At 38.8% G+C, this 21,830-nt stretch overlaps 1 protein-coding gene across 1 annotated transcript in view; it reads right to left on the reverse strand.

Moving 5' to 3' along the window:
* Positions 1–1,643: 1,643 nt before the first annotated feature.
* TRAPPC10 (trafficking protein particle complex subunit 10) overlaps positions 1,644–21,830 on the reverse strand; it is a 45,807-nt gene continuing 25,620 nt past the window's right edge. Inside the window, exons 10-23 of the mRNA XM_083498411.1 lie at positions 21,352–21,428; positions 20,558–20,649; positions 18,411–18,551; positions 17,383–17,495; positions 15,452–15,966; positions 12,165–12,306; positions 10,656–10,814; positions 9,278–9,504; positions 8,670–8,770; positions 8,077–8,203; positions 6,824–6,994; positions 5,883–6,060; positions 5,346–5,540; positions 1,644–4,284 (exon numbers count right to left, since the gene is read on the reverse strand). Coding sequence (XP_083354537.1) covers positions 4,046–4,284; positions 5,346–5,540; positions 5,883–6,060; positions 6,824–6,994; positions 8,077–8,203; positions 8,670–8,770; positions 9,278–9,504; positions 10,656–10,814; positions 12,165–12,306; positions 15,452–15,966; positions 17,383–17,495; positions 18,411–18,551; positions 20,558–20,649; positions 21,352–21,428 — 2,477 coding nt within the window. The 3' untranslated portion in view covers positions 1,644–4,045. The remainder of the gene's footprint in view (positions 4,285–5,345; positions 5,541–5,882; positions 6,061–6,823; positions 6,995–8,076; positions 8,204–8,669; positions 8,771–9,277; positions 9,505–10,655; positions 10,815–12,164; positions 12,307–15,451; positions 15,967–17,382; positions 17,496–18,410; positions 18,552–20,557; positions 20,650–21,351; positions 21,429–21,830) is intronic.

Here is a 21,830-nt window from a genome sequence, read left to right on the forward strand (position 1 = left end):
CAACTAAAGAGAACAGTTTACACATTAAATCATAAATCTAAAAATAAAGATACAAAAAAATAGTATCAGTAACACCAACAACCCCCCGCCCCTGCCTAAATAATACCCCAACCCAATAATGATGAGTTGTGTATCAGATGGAAAACTTTTGTGGATTTCTTGAGAATGGAATCTCAATCCTGGATCAAGTACTGTTTTTAAAAGGGTGCTCTTGGCACAGGTCAAAGGTAGCTAGCAAGATTTAGTTTATGAATTCCAGATTCCTACCACAGTCTGCTTTTCAATATGAACTAGATCAACCACCTTTATACTGTCACTTTTATTTGTAGTGTACAACTAATTTTATCCAAAGTTAAAATGTAAAACTGGAAGAAAAATTATCTTTAAAGAAAGTTAGTCCCCAAATGCTTATTTGGGTTAAAAGTGAATCCCAGGTAAGAAAAGGTTGAAGACTTCTATTTTAAAGAAACTTTCACACCAGTTACAGATAGGTAGCCGTGTTGGTCTGCCATAGTCAAAATAAAAAAAATCCTTCCAGTAGCACCTTAAAGACCAACTAAGTTAGTTCTTGGTATGAGCTTTCGTGTGCATGCACACTTCTTCAGATACAGGTATCTGAAGAAGTGTGCATGCACACGAAAGCTCATACCAAGAACTAACTTAGTTGGTCTTTAAGGTGCTACTGGAAGGATTTTTTTTATTTTCACACCAGTGTGAACTCTACTCCCCTCCCTGCACATTCCACTCTGCAGTTTTTCCAACAGTAACCATTCACAGTAGGTGGTGCTTCTGGAGAAAATCAATCCTAGATCTGGGAGCTGAAGATCCATGTCCAGAGAAACCATTCTGATGTACAATACTTCAACAAGCAGGCATTTAGCAGGTGGCTTTCTCCAAAAAGCATTGCCTTTTGAACCAGGATGTGGTAGTGCTGCTTTGGTTTGTCACCCAGTTCACAAAAGAGACTCATCATACTGCAAGAGTCAACATCATTTAAAGTAGTTGCCAGAATAAGCTGGTGCCAAGTTTCATCTGTAGTGACTCCTTAAACTAGGAACGACAATGTTTGCTTCCCAAAGCTCTGATACATACATAAATGCTACCCCAAATATACCAAGAAACATCAGGAGAACGTGAGAAGATAAAACTTCCTGGTAGGATTAAAAAAACACAGTGAAGCTAAAGTAGCTGCATGTGATAAGCCTTGTGCACCACCATATAATTATCTTAAGGTATATTAGTACTCTTGTGGCTCAGCCTGGTCCTGCAAAATCAATTAACTGAGAGCCAACAGATGCTACTAATAGAAAAGCTGCCTGAAAATAACTGATCAGCTCAGCTTAGAGCCACTTAATACCTAGAAATCTCAAACCAAGGAACATATAAAGGAAAGCTGAATGTCAGAACTGTAAGCAACTTTTGTTTAAAATATTCAAGATTTTTATTCATTTTCCTACTGGTTGGCTTTTCTGGGGGGTTTTATTGACAGTTTATTCCCTAAGTTTCATGGCACCATTAAAATAAGAAACAAGACTGGGTAACTGTGTTTCTGAATATCCTTTCCCTACAGTTTGCTTTTCTATGTTTAAATCCTCTGTGGAGTGTAACAGTCTTACAGAACTACAAGTAGGAAGTGTCACAAATGTCATTGTTGAACTTTAATTTCCATTGTAGGAGTTAATTTTTCCAGTCACAAATAAACCTGTGAAATTCACAAAAATTATACTCCTTTAACCCATTTGATAGTATTTACAAGCTTGACAGATATCTATAAATAGCATAATCCTTAATTTTTCAGATACACATATTGCAAATTGATTATTTACATCTTTACCCAGAAACCAAACCCCTCTCCATATACACATGTAGTCTCCTGAAGTAGTGATTAGGCTATGGTTCTGCTGCATTTTAGTGAAGTCCACCATTTCAACGTAAGCATAAAAATGTTACGGTGCTCTAAAACCAAACCAGAGAAAACACATCAACACTAACTGCTAATAAAATCATTTCTTGTGAAAGACCCAAAATCAAGGTATCAAGTTGTTCACCACATTCGAAATGTACTTTTAACATTCAAGCTGTTGTTCACAAGTATTCAATGTAGAAGGGCCATAACAAGTTTAAATACATTTTATCATTTAGATGCAAAATTGAAGTGTGAACATATCAATATTGTGTAGTCTCATTAATTCTTATAACTGAAAGAAGGTACAGAGGCAATTCTGTTGAAAAACGTTTAAGGGGTTGCATACATTTTTCCCTAACTTAATTAAAGTAAATTAAACACAAAGAGACAGTCAGCCAACCTCCCACTGTAACTTCAAGAAAAGAAGTGCCCAAATACAAGTGTATGTTTCTATTTCCAAAAAGAAAACTCAACTTACTTTAACTTTCAAAGCCAAGTGACTGGCAAATTCATGAGAAACACGGGGCTTGCTTTTTGCTCCCTCTAAAAATAAAACCTCATTTGCTCTTAAGACATGAGAAAAGTAAATCAAGAATTAATAGATACACACAGTGTTGGAACACACATACCACACTTTTTCAGAATTCAAATTTGGTTTGCTACTGCCTCCTGCCTCAAAGATATTAAAAACCTATAGAAAGAACCAAGAATTATCAGTGTTCCTACAAAGCTTGTTCATACAATGAAGGCTGTTCCCCAAGAGGCTGCATATGTTGCAAGAAGAGAATTATTGTGTAAGCCAGTAACAGGAGTGAACAGCAGCTAGGATTGTAGCCACAAGTTTTAAGGAAATGTGGTATGTACAAAAATACACAGTTTGAGAGCTGGAAAAAGTTATATGCACTAGACTTATTTACAAGCTTTGATTTTCACACCAATAAAAACACATTTATTTCGTCCTTGATTCCGGGAGCAAATTATACACAGACATTATATCAGTTAAGTTTAGTTTAGATTTTTTTTAAAATAATCATTTGTACAATAAATTTACAACTGAAAGTAATCAGTTGGAATGGTGTAACTGCAGTTTGCTGGACCAGAAGAGGTTCAATAGTAGGACCTTAAATTTCCTCATAAGCAGACTGGAAAAGCAGTCAAGTAATCCTTGGTTTTATTTGCTTCTTCTCAGATTACTTTAGAATAAGGTGCAAATATATATATATAGTTATATGGCTCTGTAGTCAATAATAAGTTAACAGTAGTTGGGACAGGAGAAACAAATAAACTTTGGTTTTAAAAATATCAAGTGAAATATTGAATAAAAGCTATATAGTGAGACTCAATATAGTAACCTTAAATAATTTAAATATCAAACTTGGGGGAAAGCTTGTTCAGTGAAACTTTACTTCCAACTTAACCACTTATGTGCCACTTCATTACTTGCTTCCTGGTGTGTGTGTGTTTCCCCAGTGAGCTTAAGTAATGGCTCTCTATATGGTACGCATTCAAGAGTTTGAGTGGACTAATAAGTTTCATATGTATCCCAAGGCACAAAAGAAGTTAAGTCCTCAAGAAAATATATACACATATTTAAAATCCTGTTGATAGCTGTAGGATTAAGAATTACTATACAGAAATTTGGATAGCTATCCTGGTCCAGGAAACCAAACAGTTGTGTGACTAGAAAGGCACACACGTCAGTCATTAACAGCTACACTGCAAGGCTTATTGTATGTCAACCTGAAATTTTCTTTGAACAGAAATTTAATTACTCCCCCCGGAAAAAATAGCAGTTCTGGAAGCTGCCGAAAATAAAGAGAAAACTGCAGTAAGTATCCTTTATTTCACCAGGAGAGAGAGAGAGAGAGAGAGAGAGAGAGAGAGAGAGAGAGAGAGAAACCCCAAAATTCATTTTACACAAACACCCTAAAATAGCAATAGAAACTAGCTGACACAAGCATCACTGTACATTTAAATTGATACAATTGTCTGATGCTTCCAGGGCCAGTAAGTGTTGAGTTGCCATAGGCCTCGTTAGCGTTAGAATGTTTCAAATGAAGAACAATCAGGTTATGATCCCTTAAAGTGCATTCATTTTCAAGTCTCATGTGCATGTCCATGCACATGTACAGAGAGCTGTCATGTGACATTGACCTCCAGAATGTGATCATCCTTGCTGGGAATGACAAGGATTTGCATGCCAGAGCTGGAGTTGAAGACCTGTCCGGGTGAAAACGATTGCAGCCGAGGCATTGGTAAACCTTTGTGTTCTGCACTGGCTGCTGAATGTATGCTGCCTCTGCTCTTTATGCTGCTGCTGTCAGCTTGATCATCCATATTCTTGTCTACAGAGAGATTATCGTTTTCGATCCAACTATCTGTTTAAAAAACAAAAATGCAAAACTTTATTCCATGTGCATCTACAGTATGAACTAGAATCAATTTAGGGTTCATCACCTAGAAGGAATCAGAAGTCACTGCATGACTTGTTATTTACAGAAACACTTTTAGAAATCTGTGCTAAAAAGACTGAAGAGAGCCCAAGGCTCATGCCATCAGCTCCTGAAAAAACTGCCATTGGCCTGAGAGTGCTCACTTGGAGCACTCCCTTTTCCACCTCTCCACAGGCTACAGACTTGGGTGCCCAGAAGGGGAAGCAAAAAAGGCCAGGCCAGGGAGTCCATTCCATCAACTCCTGGAAGGACAAAAGGTCTGAAACAATTCTGCTGTTATATCTTCTGTACCTCGTTTTTGTTTTAGTGATTTACTGAGTGCCCTGGCATAAGGGCGGCATATAAATGCAGCAAATAAAGCATTGCAGCAAATGGGGAAGCCCTAGCACATACAGATTTCTGTGCACTTACTGGAACTCCCACAAGAGCAAGAAACTGTTAAATCATACCTCAAGTATCTGCCAGTCCCGCGCATAAGAGCACTGAAAGCATTCCAAGGCAATGATTGCACATAATGTGTGTCATGCCATGCCATCAAGCTACAGGAGAAATGGGACTGCAAACGTTCTCTATCAGCAGCCGTCCCACCAGACGATGGGGGCAGACAGAAAAAAAGGGGTGGAAGTCCACAGCCTTTCCACTGACTGCTGAAAAACCAGCAATATGTGACTCCTGTTTCCCGTTCCAGCTGGTCATGAGAACTATCATTAAGTGTCAGTGCCTGTTTTCCTCATCTCTCCCAATACCTTTTCTTTTTGAATTGTGTCTTTTCAAATATAAGCCTGATACTATCTCATTACTGATATTCTGCAAGCCACCCTGGGAGACCCTTCTTGCTGAAAATCAGGATAAACGTGTCTTTCCAACTTTTTCAGCTGAAAAATTCTAGCGCATTTTAAACATTCACGCAAGCGCCTAAGCAAACTGTTCAAGATTATCCATGTTTCAGGCCTTTAAATGAAGTGTTGAAAAGAATGCATTCTTACCTGCATCGAGCTGCATAGAGTGAGCAGAGTAGTGCGGGAGGTATTTAAATAGCCTAACATCAGGAAAAGGGAGGTATCCAGCAAAGAGTGGCATGACTTCCATGTGCACTTTGTGGGTTGCCCGAACTGCAATTGGCATAGATATTACCCCTGAGCTCTTCCCACAGACTGCCCAGTTACTACTATTGTCTACAACTGAAACAAAAGAGAAAACACTATTAAAAGGAAATAGTTACTGAGACCCATTTTTCATTTTGAATACTGTATAAGCCACACTTATGAGGGAACTATAAAAAATGTCTTATGTAGTCCTTTTACAAGCGTCATGAGATAGTGATGCCATACGAACAAAATGATTTGAAGAAGATACATACACATATTTAAAATCCTGTTGATAGCTGTAAGATTAAGAATTACTATAGATTTAATTCAAGATAATTGGAGGGGTGTAAATTCTTTGGATATTAGAGGTACATACACTTTTGGGTGACCTGAGTGACTAAACCACACAAAATGCAGTCCAATTAGTATGCCTACCTTCATACATTAGCTTTGTTGTGCAGTAACCATCAGATTCTGTCAATGCTTCGTCTTTGTCCACATCCAGGAGGTCTGAAAGGCGGGTGATCGACACCTCCAGTGAGCACAACGAGCCTGTTTTACAATATTCTGCCCCCAATGGGGGGGAAATCTCAGCTTTCACATTATATAATGTCTGGCAGGAGCACAATGATATTCATGGTCATTATATACACAAGGTTAAACATTTCCACAATTAAACTGATTAGGAAAGATAATCTATCAGTAAAAGGAGATTGGCAGAGGAGGAGAAAGTCTGTCTTCTACTTTTCCATAAAAAATAGGACCAAGCCACAAAAGCTAGGGCGAAAGCCTGAAAATCAACTCTGTATCGTAAACACAAACAAGCCCAAAACGTATTGATGCTAAACAAGTACCAAACATTACATTCGACATGTGATGGCTTCCTAAAACATCATCATGTGGCAACTCCGCCACACGGAGGTTGTAACATCTAGAATGGCTTGACCCATGGGGCACTGCTGTCATGCGGAAATCTCTATAACACCACTAGCCACTATCAGAAATTCCAGCAAGGGCCCAGAAATGCCACAGGGCTGTGACAATCCACAGATAATCTGCTCTAGGCACTGCAGGAGAAGTAAGAGCTACTTGCCAAGCAATGATCGAGTGGTCTCAATGTGGCAAGTGCCTGGCACAAACCAACCCTTCGAGTTTTCCAGAATTACAACATGGAATTTTAAATTTTTACTCCTGTAAACCATTTTGAGATTGTGTGATAATGGAAAGCAGTAAATGAATACTGTTAAATAAATAAACATTTGAAAGCCCCACCCCCACCCCACAATCTTTTAATGTGGATGCCTTGAATCTGCCTGCTTCCACTCTGGAAAATATCAAACCTATCTGATCTAGCTACCAGCGTGGCAAAAACTTACAAAAAAGTTTTCCAGCTGGAATTCGTAAGTGTACGGCTTCAGAGACAGTGAGTGCTCTTCAGAAGGTGCTGAACAAAAGTTCACTGAAAACTGGCATTGCAAAGATGAGGGAAGTTCTTTTGTCCACTTCAGTTCCCATACAAAGAATACTGCTTGCTTAGTGTAGATATGCTGAAAAAGAGAGTTATGAGTTTGTCAATAGTCACTCTGGTGTTAGCTAACAAAGAACAGAATATACATACTTTAAAAAAATAAAAACATTTCAACAGGGGTGGACAGTGTATTCGTCAACAGCACTGCATGCAGCAACCCCTTCCCTCAAGGCTGAATAGTTTGCTCAGAACCCTGGATCCCTCACATTGGTTTTACTTAAAATAAATGTCTAGCTCTTGTGGTTAGCTATGACAGCTAACTACACACAAAGCAAAACTGTGTCTGTTTCAGCCCTCTTGGCTGATGCTGGGAGAAAGCAAACCACGAGGCTTGGCTTAGTGTTACATCCAAACCTGAGATTGTGCTTTGCTTTGCTCCCAAATCATTATGTGTGGCCAACATTTGTTCTTGGATTATTGATTGCGGATTGCTGGAACCAAACAAACCACGATCCATGGTTCTGACATATTGCTAAGTCGCAGGCTGTGATTTGTTTTCTCCCAGCATGAGCTGGAAGGAGCAAAGAGGAGGGAAGCAGGCATAATTTGGGTTGTGAACAGCAAAACTGGGGTTTATGCTGTGAGAATTCTGTGCATGAGTCTCCCTCCACCAATATGGCTGCAACCAACTGCTATTTCGTTTTCCTCTCGCAGAACTATCTCCAGCAATTGCTATTCCACAGTATTTTTTTTTTTTTGTGTAGGACTTGGAACCTGACTCCATTTTCTTTTCTCCTTTTTCTTTTGAATGGTGTTGAATATGACAAACCCCAGCTAACTAAAAATGGAAGAGAAAGTTTCTAACTCCTTCTCCTGGCCGTGCAAGAGCAAAATATGGGAGCAAAGTAGCATGCCAGCTAGGGAGGAAGCTAGGTTCATTTATGTTTTCCTAACAGTTTAGTGTGGCATTCAAACACAGTCAATGAGTTCCAATTAGCTGAGGTTCATATTGCTTTTTCTATACACTTTTGGGGTCGGGGGGGGGGGACAGATGTGAGAAACAGATGTGATGTTTGTATATTCGTAACGTGTATGTATTATTGTTGAATTATCTTAATAATAAAAATTTATTTATAAAAAAAAGCAAGAAAGAAAGCCTACCTGTTCAGCTTTGGAGTTTAGAGGATCAAGACTTAAATCTGTGCAGATGCCAGAACTTTTAAGACTACTGTCAGATAACTTAAAAGAGATATCTGACATGTTCTGCACGCAAACCTGTATGTATTTCCTAAAAAAAAGGGAAAACATATTTTTTTAACATTGCAAAGAACCTACTTTGTTATGTATTGTATTGTTAGATAGATCTATCTATCTATCTATCTATCTATCTATCTATCTATCTATCTATCTGCTAAAGGCTGAAATAATAGAGAAAAAGAGCTCTACATATTCATAGCACTGTTTAATCATGCTAAAATTACATTTAAATTAAACAAACCACTATATTCAAAGTCTAGATTATGTTTTTATGTTAGTCTCCCATTGGAAAAAGTGAAATTAAAAAATACTCTACCATATCACTATGTATTTGTACTCTCAAGTAAGCAGGTATGGCATTGATTTATGAAGCACAAAAGGAGGGAGAAAACAGGCCAGGTGTTCAAAAATCCTTGCCCATTCATATTGTTGTAAACTGTAGCTGTAATAAGACATATCTTTATGATGAATTAAGAGAGAGACCTTGAGAAAGTTACCTTTTGCCTGCTGATAACAAGGAATGTTTGGCTGTAAAGGGTATACTGAATGTAAGTGCAATAATGGTGGAGTAAATTGACCATGGACAATCAATGGTTACCTGCAGGCAAGACAGAATAAAGTTATTCAGGTTATTATTGAAATTTTAATTTTTCTAATTTCAAATAGTTGCAATATTTCTTAAGAAGTGTACCCTTTATTGGGAGGGGAAATAAGAACATAAAGCAAAATCAAAGTATTTTTATACAATATTATTTTCTTGTATTTCTACAGTCACTGCACACCAGGCACATTTAATTTGCTTTAGAGCAAGGTAGCAAAAACAGGAATGAAGTTACAAAGAATCACCTTCTTTTCAGGAGGTGCTGTTTTGTGTATTTCAAGAACAAAAACTGTGGTTAAAATGTTGTGTTTTGTGGTGTAGCTTTTGTTCAGAGAGGAAAATATCTTTACATTTTACAATATTTTACTGCACAGCTTTCTTTTGTGGTCCCAAAGAACACAGCATTCCTCTAATATTCTGGGAGTAATAAATCAATTTACCGTCTCAAAGGAAGTAACTACTTTAACAGGGCTATAAAGTATTACATTATTCACGCCAACTTACTTTTTGGTCAATTGTAGCCATACGATTGCAAGACATCTCCTCTTTGCTTTTTTTCTGCAGCTCTTTGCTAACCAGGTTCTCATTCTCCAGCACACTTACTGAGGTTGATGGTAAATACAAGACTTCGAGTTCAAAGGCGATCACGTGATAAGCAGGAGCCACTGGTAAGCTGATGCTTGTGATTTTCTCAGACGACTGGATCATTAGAGATGCTTCCGATGCCTTTTCTACAATTGCATAAAATGTCAATTAAACTATAATTAAGAATAATCACTTCGCTCCAAACACATGGCATTCCTCAAAATAAAGTGTGGCATTGCCTCTAAACCAACAAACCACACTGGGTTTTACAGTGTGAGGTAACTTTTGGGGACTCTCAGTAGGGATGAAGAAAAAAAGGAAACTGCACAAGCCATGGTTTATCTTATACAGTTAACACAAATCATGGCTTGATAGTTGTCTGAATTAACCCACTAGGTAACTTTTTGCCGGTGTTATAACATATTCATCTAATGCCCTTTCTTTGAGACAAGCATGATCTCAAGACTTTGGCCACTGTACCAAAGTCATTATGCAACCCAGAGACTTACATGGACAGCACACAACAGTTTGTTTAATGGCTTTTCTTAAGCAGTTCTCTATAGCAGCATCCGCAACATGGTGCTCTTCAGATGTTTTGGACTACAAGTCCTATCATATCTAGCCATTAGGCCATGCTGGCTGAGGATGATAGGAGCTGCAGTTCAGGAACATTCAGGAGACCAAAGGTTTCCCAGTCCTGCACCACAAGAACTCCACTTGTGCAGAGTTGGATATATGCCAGAATATTTGAAGTACTTTACCTATTTGGAAGCTCTCATAACAAATTCCCTTTCTTAAACACTGATGTTTACGCCATGGAACAGAAAGCTACTAATAAAGAAGTGCTTAGAATGGTTTTGATGCACGCTTCTGAATCATGGCTATGACTGTGAACAAAAAATTAGTTAGCAGGGAGGGTGCTGAGATAGAGAAAGTTAATTTATATGGTAACCCTTGGGATAACAACTCTGCTCGGAATTGATAAAAAATTAAACTGCTTCCAAATATATTTTTCCTGCCATATGTTTTTAGACTGTTGTGCAGAGAATCAGAGAACTAAAAAATCAGAAGCAGCTACTCTACATGCTACATTGTACCAGGTTTCTTGACGCTGTGATCAACAAAAGCTTAAACCTATTATAGTAAAACAGATTTAAGAAGTAAATATAAAACTGGAGGCTAAGCTCTTACACCTACAATTACCACACAGCTCCTATGGCATTTCTATATCCTGGCTGCAGGAAGCCCTCTTTCATCAAAACACTAATATTAGTATAATAATACCGAAACTACATACCCTTTGTGTTTGAGTAAATCACAGCTTTACTCTCTGGATGGTACAAAATTGGCATGGCATCAGCATTACTGAGCTGGAGTGCATCTCCATTCTTTATGGTATAATGGCCAGTAGTCACTGTAAATTTTACCTTCTGAGGAATCCCAGCCAAAAGGCTGTCTGGAAAAAAAATGAAGTAGTGGTGAAGAGAAACAATTAATTCTGCTGTCTCAGAACAACCACAATGGCTACATATGGATGATTAAATCTTGGTTTATACACCAATTGCTCCTGCTTTGCCCTTCCCTTTGTGCAAGCAAAGGAAATGTGTGCTAGCCATTATGTCCAAACTGAGAATCTGTGGTTGATAGCTAGCCAGAAAGCCAAAATATGAAACCATGGTTGAAACTTGGCTTCCAGATCTTGGCTTGGGTCCATGTGTCCTGTTTACATGCACAGATAGATAGACAGATAGAGAAAATCTGCAGTGTTATAATAAAATAAAAATAATAATGTCCTTGCAAGAAGGCCTGGGAGCCACCTTCTCTCTTTAACATTCTACAGCTGCTTGGAGCAGCTAGTAACTAAACCACAATATGCTCAGTTGTGCTGTTTGACCCATGCATATGTTGGTTTGTAAATTGTGGACCAACCCACAAATCCGTATGCTGGACTGTGTATGGCTCTGAGGGGCAGAGGAAACAGAAACCCTCCCAGAGGAAACAGGAATCCTCCAGCATCCCTCCTTTTTTGCATATTAATGATCAAAATAATTATGTGAAATGCAAACTTCACTTCCTCTAAGTAGGGAAAACCCTACACAGAATTTTCAAGTTGGTGGATTCAGCTGTGGAACAAGTTCCACAGCAAGAGCCTTCACAGCTAAGGCTGTGTTTCAGCATCTTCCTTGACTGAGAAGCTCTTCTAAGTAAATGAGAAGTCCAATAGTTTCCTGCATTGGAAACAGCCAAAACAAACTCCCCAAAACTGACTGAGGAAAGTCAGGCAAGACAAGGCACACGTTCCACAATTTTTCACAACCTAGAATGTACTCAGATATTGCAACAGATATTGTAGGAAGTTACTAGGCAAGAACAGTGGCTCCAGCAGCAAAATCAATTAAAAGTTTCCCTTGGCCTCATTAAGTTAAACTATGTAATGTACATTTATTTCCAAAGCACCAGGTGCATGAATGTCTACTTACTCAAGATTTATCTAGCTGTTCTGCAAGGTTACGAGCAAACCATTTCCAATGGCAGCTAGCTGACAAACTTTATCAAAAAGCTATCTAGGACTGCCCTTCAATAAAACTATCAAGGCAGTGCAAAAACACATTACACTGAAATTAGATAGTGTATTTCAGAATGTTAAGCATTTGTATATTTGACTCTTGTTGCAAGCTAGATACTGAGAATTTAGTCCTCCAAATTAGTTCATAAATTGCAGAACATATTTCAAACTGGAAAGTAACTAATTTAGACACGTAGCAAGAGAAATTAACATGCATAGTTTCAAGCAAATTTTACCTACCAGTACATGGCTCCACTTTTAGCTGTGGCTCCTGAGAGTAAACATCATACTGCACTATTGGGTAAATATGAGGAAGGGCAAACTGCATTTTGCCCACTGAAATGCATAACTGCCTGAGTGTGTATGTTCCAGGATCCTTGCCCTGTGAGAAAATAAAAAACAATATTCTTGAGGGATCTCAGTTTTACCAGGTGATCTGACAGAACATTTCAAATTTCTGTAAATCACCTGGAGACATATGCAGAAGCCAGAATAACAACAATAATAATAATTTGTATACAGGAAAAAATATCATTAACATCTTTTCAACACCAGGTAAAGACTTTACTTTTGCTATTATGCTCTGCTGGGCCTTAAACAGGTCTGCTTTGAGTTAGTTATGATACATGGATTTTCTTGGGCATATGTGTGTTGCTTTTCGAATTGTATCAAAATTCTCATTGGTTACTATTATCTCTGTACTTAATTCATTTATTTATTTATTTTTTAAAATGTGGTTTTTTTATACTGTGAGTACCTTGAGTCCCCTGGAGACTATTTTCACTAGGAAATATTGAATAAATGGTAATTACTATATTCTTAATATAAACACATACTCATGCAAAACAGGCTACATTGCAATAATAAAAGTTTAGGGCTGCATAGTTGTATGAGCATGTGGCTGTTGGTATATCCAGATTTTGTATGTATAGAACGGCAAGTGTCCGAATAGCTTAAGGTGTGTTGTTATTAAGTTAATGTCTCCCTCACACTTATAATTGACTGCACCACACATGGACTCTTGCATAATAAACACACAGTCTTAAAATAGCAGGCTGAAAATCAAACTGGGGTATGTGTGAGAGAAAGAAACCATGTAACTACAAGGTTATTCAACTGTAGTTTTATTTTTCTACTGGCACCCATTTATACAAAATGGGAGGGGGTTGATTATTTAATAACTTCAAAAATATTGAAGTGTGGTTTATTTAAGGATGCTGGGTAAGCAGTCTGCTTTGTGGCACAAATTCATATATGTGTTTTATTTTATTTTACATCAAAGGTGACATAACTTCTAAAGCAACAATTGTTCTCAGCTATGCTGTTAAGCGATGTTTGCTTGTGGTATTTTCAGAACATCAGCCAACATTTGTGTTTACGGTTGCTGTAGAGCACTCTGCAGAAATACCACTTAAAATGTGTTCATGAACTTTGTGGTAATACAGAACTCATTTATTTGCAATTCCTGTCTGCAGCCAGAAGGTGGCTAGCCTGTAATTGAATGGTACTGCTGTTCAAATTACTGAAAGGTGTACCACTTGACCTACTACTGCCAAAGGCTATATACATTTTGTCCCTTGGCCAAAAACTTTGGCTTGTTAGCACTGGCCTCTGATACGCGCAGTACATTTAGTCAATCTCGCTTGCAGAGAAGTTCTGAAACAGAAGAAGGGAACAACAAAGACCTGCACTTTGCGCTCCACAATGCTTGAAGAAAGGTTTCTGATACATCATGGACATTGCTTGAGGATAGCGGAGCAGAGATTTCAGCTAATTGCACTCTTTCAAAATGAAGTTGCGTGAACTCACAATAAAGCTAAAGAAGCACAATGCTTAAGCATTTCAAACCAGTCTAGTCTATTATGGGAGGCATCTACCCACTTTTAATCCAACTCCAATTGCTTTGCCATTGTTGCCTACTTTGCTTTGAGCATGAATGGCAGTGGCTTCAGGGCAACCAAGTATACTCTACTACACTGGCTGGGGAAAGCACATGTAGGCCATACATAGCCTAGTCCTATTTTAGACAAATAGGCTAATATATAGCAAGTGACTGACAAAAAGTGAGCGATCCACTACTCTTTCCTACTAAAAAGCATGTACCTATGAAATTCAAGACACTGCAGTAATGAAACATTTGAACAGGCCCCTGATATTATTAATTTATTAAAATATTTGCACGCCACTATGTCATTTAAAAATATGTATCAACGTGGTTTACAGCACTGAAACAAAACTGTGTAATAAAAACCACACAAAACAGTTAAAAACAGACATCAATTAACCATTGTGGAAGGATGTATTCATAACCGCCTGCATAGTCCTGGTGGGACAGAACAATTTTCAGCAGGTCTTTCAAAGATGGCACAGAAGGTGCCTGCTGAATCTCTATCAGCAGAATATTCCACAGGACTGGGCTCATGACACTAAAGACTTGAATTCTTGTTGCAGTCTAATGAGCCTCACCAACTTGAGGAATGGGCCAACATTCCTACGGATGATCTCAGTGATGGAGCTGGGATATAAAGGTTCAGGTGATCCCTGGACCTAACTTGTTCAGGGCTTTGTAAATTATGATGACAACTTTGAACCAGGCTCAGTAGCAGATGGGCAGCCAGTGCAATGGTTTTAACAACCATATAACATGTTCTCCACCAGAAGCTCCCATCAGAAGTTGGGCTACTGCATTCTGCACCAACTGGAACTTCTGAACCAGACCCAAGGCCAGTCATCACATGGTACCCATTACAGTAATCCAGCCTTGAGGTCAGCAATGCATGGACTACAGTGGTCAGGCTATCTCTGTACAGTACAGTGGTACCTCGGGTTACATATGCTTCAGGTTACACACGCTTCAGGTTACAGACTCCGCTAACCCAGAAATATTACCTCAGGTTAAGAACTTTGCTTCAGGATGAGAACAGAAATCGTGTGGCAGTAGCGCAGCAGCAGCAGGAGGCCCCATTAGCTAAAGTGGTGCTTCAGGTTAAGAACAATTTCAGGTTAAGAACAGATCTCCAGAAAGAATTAAGTTCTTAACCTGAGGTACCACTGTATTGACCGTAGCTGGCAAACCGGACAAAGCTGAAGTGCAGGGTTTTTTGTGCTATTAAAAGTTTTAAAGGTACAAACTATTGTATGATCAAGAGACCGCTTATCACTTTAAACATCTTGCAAATTAATTCTCAGCAAGCTTGACTAAAACCATTTTCTGCACACTGTTTTGACAATGAGCACGGTAGATTGAATGTTAATTCCAGCTAAGCAGCTCAAAGTTTTTAAACTTCAGAGAAGTGACAAGAACTGAAAATAATGTGTTAAAAGATATTTGGCTCAGAGTAATCCTGATTTTCTACAGATACATGTCACAGAACCAGCCAGACATCCTGGCACAGCTAGAAGCCTTTCTTCTAAATAAGTCAAGGCCAGCCAGGCGCGAGAGGGGCTAAAAGCAAGAAGGAGCAGAGTGGCAAATTTCAGGCAAGGGAGCAATACCAGGTTACCGCTTGCCTTCCGTAAGAACATACCTGGGTTCTGAAAGTTATGTTATTGACCCCTGGTTCCAGTATTAAGTTGCTACATTTTAAAACGTGGGCACCATCCTCCAGAGTTAGCCCCGTGGGTATTTCCAGAGAAGAGCTGCTCTCCTGCCTTCGCAACAGCATGTGCACATTTTTGCAGATGATGCCTGTTGTGTTCAAGGAATTATCCGAGGGGCTCCTTTCATACATCTCATACAACTCCAACATCGGCAAGCTACTTCTTGACAGAGAGAGACCCACAACCTCATTTGGAAAGCTGATAATACCATTGGAAGTCTTGTGTTTTGTGAGCCACTCAGCTGTCTTCCGGTAGCTATTTTTTTCAATGCTGAAATGGATATTAATAGCAATCTGATCCACTTTCACTGCGATGGGCATCTGATTTGCCAACGTCAGTTCAATAGAGAGTGTTCCACCAACATGGACCACCGCATTAGGAGGGTCAAAATGCAGATTCTTCAGCTGTGCAAAGGAATGCATGGACAGAATAACTTTCTGATCTGCAAACAAACATAAAATAAGATACATGTGAAACTCTATTGACCATATGAGTGTAATAAAAGCAAAGATACCATTCAGCTAATACCTAGTAACTCTTAAGGAAGAGCATGAACCCTTGGTTTGTGAATCACAGCACAACTTTAGGGGCACAGATTCATAAGCCTCAATGTATCTCCAGACTCAGAGTGGAAACATTTCTGGAGGTTCTGCAATCATGGAATAATAGCATTGCAGACTTGGAAGGGAACCCCAAGAATCACCTAGTCCAACCCCCTGCAACGCAGGGATAATACAAGTCTTTGGGCTCATCAAAAGTACTCTTTGAATTCCAGCTGCAGTATATATATTGTGTTGTAACACACTAAGTTATACTCGGAATAAATACACTGAAATTAATAGACCTAAGTTGGCCATGTCCATGAATTTCAATTGGTCTACTCTGACTATCACTAATGCTGGATACAGCTCATCACTTTTGCTTAATTGTGTCAAAAAGACCAAATTCCGCAACCTAAACACATTTGGACGATATATTCTGCATAATATGCTATCTATATGCTTTGCATAATTTATTCTAACTGGCCTAATCCTGGGGAGAGACAAATAACTATGTAGAGTACTATGTAAACCCCATCTCCGAACTACTAGAAATCTAATTCAGCCACCCTCTCAGCTTCATTTTTAACACACTTTCAAGTACATCTTCCCTATCATATGGGCTAGAAACTTGTGCAATAAAAATGAAAGCTGAGATTTTCAGGAAACTAAACTCTGCAACCTAATTCTGCAAATGTTACGAGCTCTGTATAATCACACAATACGTAAAGCCACAGCATCCTTTTAGTAAATTTCTGAAGCTATTAACTGAACAAAATAGTAGGCAGAAGAGGGCAGAAGCATGTAATAAAATGAAGGAACTAAAAAAAAAAAAAAAATGGAATCACATATACAAAACTATTCCTTCAAAAAGGAGAAAGTTGAAATCTTACAAGATGATGAAACTAATCTTGCTTTAAAAGCCATTCAAAACCAAAAGCCACTGGCTCAGGTGTGGTGAATCTTTCTCAGACTGAGGGCCACATTCCCTTCAGGGCAATACTCTGGGCAGTGCCGATGGTGGGTAAAGACAGAGGCAAAAGAGCACAGAGCAACAAATATAATTTGTACAATAGGCTAGTTTTATACTTTCACACACCATGCTAGCCTCCGGCAAGGCAAGGGGCACCATCACAGATTGAATACATATTCCAGCCAGGGAAAAACAAAACCTCAAGGAGGATCCAAGTTAGGTCTGGTGATCTGGGCAGAGTCCTGACAGCCAGATAAAGAGGCCTAAGGTTCCCCACTCTGCCCTAACTTCTTAAGAAAGATAGCCTAGCTGAAGTTTCACAATAAGTGTCTCTTGAAAGTCTTACCTTCACCTTCTGAGGGCTGTTTGGCAAAATTTAGTATTTCTTGGCAATAGTATTTGCGCTCTTCTTCTGTTAAGTGATCATCAGCAGCTAAAAGACTGCTTGTTTGAAGATAGCTGGCACGAAGTTAAGGAAGTGTGGAGAAAGGAGTATACATACACACACAAATAATATGCCACCTTGATGCAATGACAAATACTTCATTCATGTTAAAGTTTTTTTTAAAAAAAAATCACATAATCTCCGTACCTAATTCTACATTTAAAAACAAACCTGCTTAGTAATTATTTAATAGTAGTAATTATATCAACGATGAAATCACATCCCCTCTGCCAACTGGAACTCAGGAGTGTTTACTTAAAACTGGGAGGCTCATAAGGATTCCTCAAACTGTGAGGGAACTGTGACCAGTTTGGCTGCCCTTTCCTGAACTCTACAATATCCTTCTTGACTTGAGGTGAAGCAACCAGAATTATTCCTAACATGGAATTTGTATTTTTAGCCACTGGTACACACTGGGTCAACACTTTCTCCAAGCTACCAACCACGATCCCAAGTTCTCTTCCCTGGTGAGTCACTGCCAGTTCTGATCCTATTAGCATATATGTGACATTAGCGGTGTAATTTAACATAGCGCTAAGTGGGTTATGTGCAAGCAGAACAAAGATTGCTCACGCAATAGGATTTCCTCCCCTCTAAACCTTATGGAAGTTCACCTAACTCTCCAGAGCAGATTTAGGGAGTGGAGGGAGAGAAGACTGGCTGCATCAGTGGACCACTTCCAAGGTAGTTACTATCAAGTAGTATATAAGTATTAAGAAATAAATAATAAATAAAAGCGATGCCAGGACCTTTATGGCGGTTATGTGCAAAGCCCAGCAGCTCCAACAGCTAACCTCTGATGAAAAATTGAAACATTGATTATTGGTGCAATCCTTGGGTGACAGTACTGTGCACCTTCTGCTGTACTACCCACCCTCCCCAACAAAGCACATAGGTACCTAAGACATACCCTTTGCTTTGAAGGATACTTTTCCACTTGTCCCAGGTGTTTCTGGCATTCTGCTAGCTGCTTCCGTGTATGCGTAATAAGCAATGCCCATCCCTCCGCAAGGTAGGTTTTCAATGCTCCTTGAAGGTAGACTTCAGCCTTTTGAGGACTCTTCTTCTTCCTTGGGGAAATGTCACAGACAGGGAGAGGGAAAGCAGTTTACAATTTTTTTTTAATGGAAACCTTTCATCCGCTACAAACATGAACTATAGATTAGGTAACTAATCACTGTACTCTTTTCGGCACCTGCTGAAAACATTCTTGCTTAGACAAGCCTACCCAGATGCTTAGAAAGCCAAGGTGATTTTAATCAATTTTAGTATTTAAACTTTTATATGTTTTAAAGTATGGCTGTGAATTTTTCTCGATTTTATTTTATCTTTTTGCAAACAGCATTGATTTTTTTTTTTTACAATCAAGAGGCATGTAAATTTTATGCTGTAATAATGATAAATATATAGTAATAAAATAACTAATACCCTATTCAATATGCTTAGCATTCATTGTACTGGAATGGATTGTTAGAATACCTTGAAAGCTTTTAAGCTCATAGAGTCCTTGATAATATTAAGCTGTGTGCATATCTTGATAGAACTACAGAGCATTTACCCTTTCCTTGTCTTAGATTCCATATCACTGTACACACACATAAAGGAATGGTGGTTAAGGATCTAATTATTAGGATAGCTAATACAATTTTGAGCACATATTTTTGATGTTGCAGCATAGAGAAGCTAACTGGTTAACCTAGCCATTTTTTTTGTTTCCAATTATTTTTCAGAACATGTGCCTAAAACGTCTCTTAATTTCTAAGTGCATTATTTATTATTTATTTTATTAAATATATTTTCAGCCTGCTCTTTATCCGAAGATCTCAGAGTGATTTATATCTCCATTAAAACCACAGTCAATAAAGCAAGCTGATAAAAGTCCATAAAATCAACATCAAACCCCAGAGATGGTTCTCATTGTAGAGAATGACTAAAATCACTGAAAGGCTCAGGCAAACAGGAAATGTTTTCACTTGGCACAAAAATGTTAACAAGGTCAGTGCCAATCACACTTTGAGGGAGAAGGCATCCCACCATCCAGGAACCACCAATGATGAGGCCGAATCACCTATCACCACATAATGCATCCCTCCTAATAGTGAGACTCTGAGATGGGCCTCCCCTCCAGATCAAAGAGCCTGGGCAAGCTGGTAACAGCAGAAGCAATCCTTCACATACTTGGATCCCAAGTCATTTATGACTTTAAATTCAGCCTGGAAAAATATAGCCAGCCACTGAAGATCTTTTTGGGTTGGTTTTAATGCGATTCCCCAAGGCTATCCCAGACAATACTCTGGCAGCTGCATTCTGGCACTAATTGGCGTTTCTGGATCATCTGCATAGGCAGCCCCATGTAAACTGTGTTACAGTAGTTCAGATAGTAGGTTAGCTGAGCAGGAGTCACTGCAGTTGAGTTACCTCTATGTAGAAACAGATGTAGCTGGCAAGATAGATGGAGTGGGAAAGGGTACTTCAAAACACATAATCCATCTGTGTTTCCTGTGACAGTGTTGAATCAAAGAATACTTCCAACTATATACCTGCTCCTTCAAAGGGAATGCAACCCTATCCAAATCAGGGAACCTATCTAGTGCCTGCCCACACAGCTTCTGTCTTCAAGATGGAGTCTTACTATAGTGGCCCGCATCCAGCCTGCTGCTGCTGCTGCTGCTGTTTATTGCCCACCCTTCCCCCTACAGTCTCCAGACACCAGCCCAATACCTTCCAGTCTCACCTTATTCCAGCAAGACGTACTGCTGGATTTGTCAACAGCCTACACTGCTGACACCTTGGTTCCCTGATGTCCTCACCCAGCAGCTTCATATAGATACAGAAGAGCATGAGGGCAAAATGGAACCCTACAGGACCCCACAGCAGGCATGCCAAGTGGGACCTGTACATAGGAGTGGAATAACTGTAACAACGTTTCAGAGACAATCCAGGAGGACACCACGATTAAGGGTATGAAAAGCTGAGAAATCAAGGAGAATCAACAAGGATGCACTGCCACAGTCCCTCTCCCTTTCAGATTAAAAGTTTTGCTCCTTAAAAGGAAACCATTGAAAGTTTTCCTTACATATAAAATTCTGCCAGATCCTTTCCAACAAGCTTTGCTGAGCGAGATCTTCCAATGTTTTTGTACATTTCAATAGTGGCATGGGAAAGATCCTACATAAAAGAAAAGAAAAGACAAGGGGCTTTAGGACAAGCTATCTTACAAAAGTTCTTTGTTCCAAAACTTTATGTTTAATATATTCAGAAGCATATATCCTATGGATTGAGCACAAAGATCTTTTCCAAAGTTCCTTTGGTTTGTTTTTGTTTTTGCACTGTTGTAAGTTGTTGATTACTTATTGAAACTTTAGAAGAAATCTGGCAAATATTTTAAAAAGCTAATTACACATACAAGAATTCCACCATTGTATTTATATACTGACTTTATAGTCACTCAGCATCAAAATATGCAGGGCAAGAGACTATGTAAAAAGCTATATAAACAAACATTTAACCAGCCTCCATATATTCAAATATGTTATGCTTGTTATCTTCATCAGCTATGTATTTTTGAAAGTCTATCCGTTTGTTCTCTATAGGTTTGGACACCTATTGAGATATCACCATTAAACTCGCCACGAGGGTTCCCAAGGTGGGATAGTGGTTTTGGGTACTGGCTGCCATTTTGAATCAAGACTTCAAAGATTCCTCCCGACACTGATTATGATTCTATACTATTTCTTAAACTAGTACACCCGTAGGAATAGTATTCTGCTGCAAATATTGACTGAAGACTACACCCAATATATTATACAATCAATAATATTTTGTCCTCTTATTTAGAGTCTACATGCAGAATATATATGGCATACTTACTAAGTAGTGATTTTCAAAAGCTTCTACAGATGATAAGGCCTCTTTCAGTTTCTTATAAGGAGATTGTGCTGTATTGGCTTCAAAAATAAAATAGGGCAGATGTAAGACTTCCATTTTCAAAAGGCAACTAAAATTAATACAGGAAAACACCACACTGCATTTTATCCTGTGTTATATTTAAAAGAACCAAGATATTAACATTAGGAGTCTGGGGTTTTCTATCTATGATTCAAGCTCAAATGTGGGCTTTGATTTGCTCTTATTTCAGCACATCTAGCTGGTATATCAAATATTCTGTCAGTGCAAAAAATTAGTTCAGTTGGTTAGAGCATGGTGCTGAGAACACCAAGATTGCAAGTTCAATCCCTATATGGGATAGCACCCTATTTCTGCATTGCAGGGGGTTGGACTAGATGATCCTCAGGGTCCCTTCCAACTCTACAATAGTATTATTTATGTTAACAGGAACACAGTACTAC

The sequence above is a fragment of the Podarcis liolepis genome, assembly GCF_965112155.1.
Source record: "Podarcis liolepis genome assembly, chromosome: 4".
Lineage (NCBI taxonomy): Eukaryota > Metazoa > Chordata > Lepidosauria > Squamata > Lacertidae > Podarcis > Podarcis liolepis.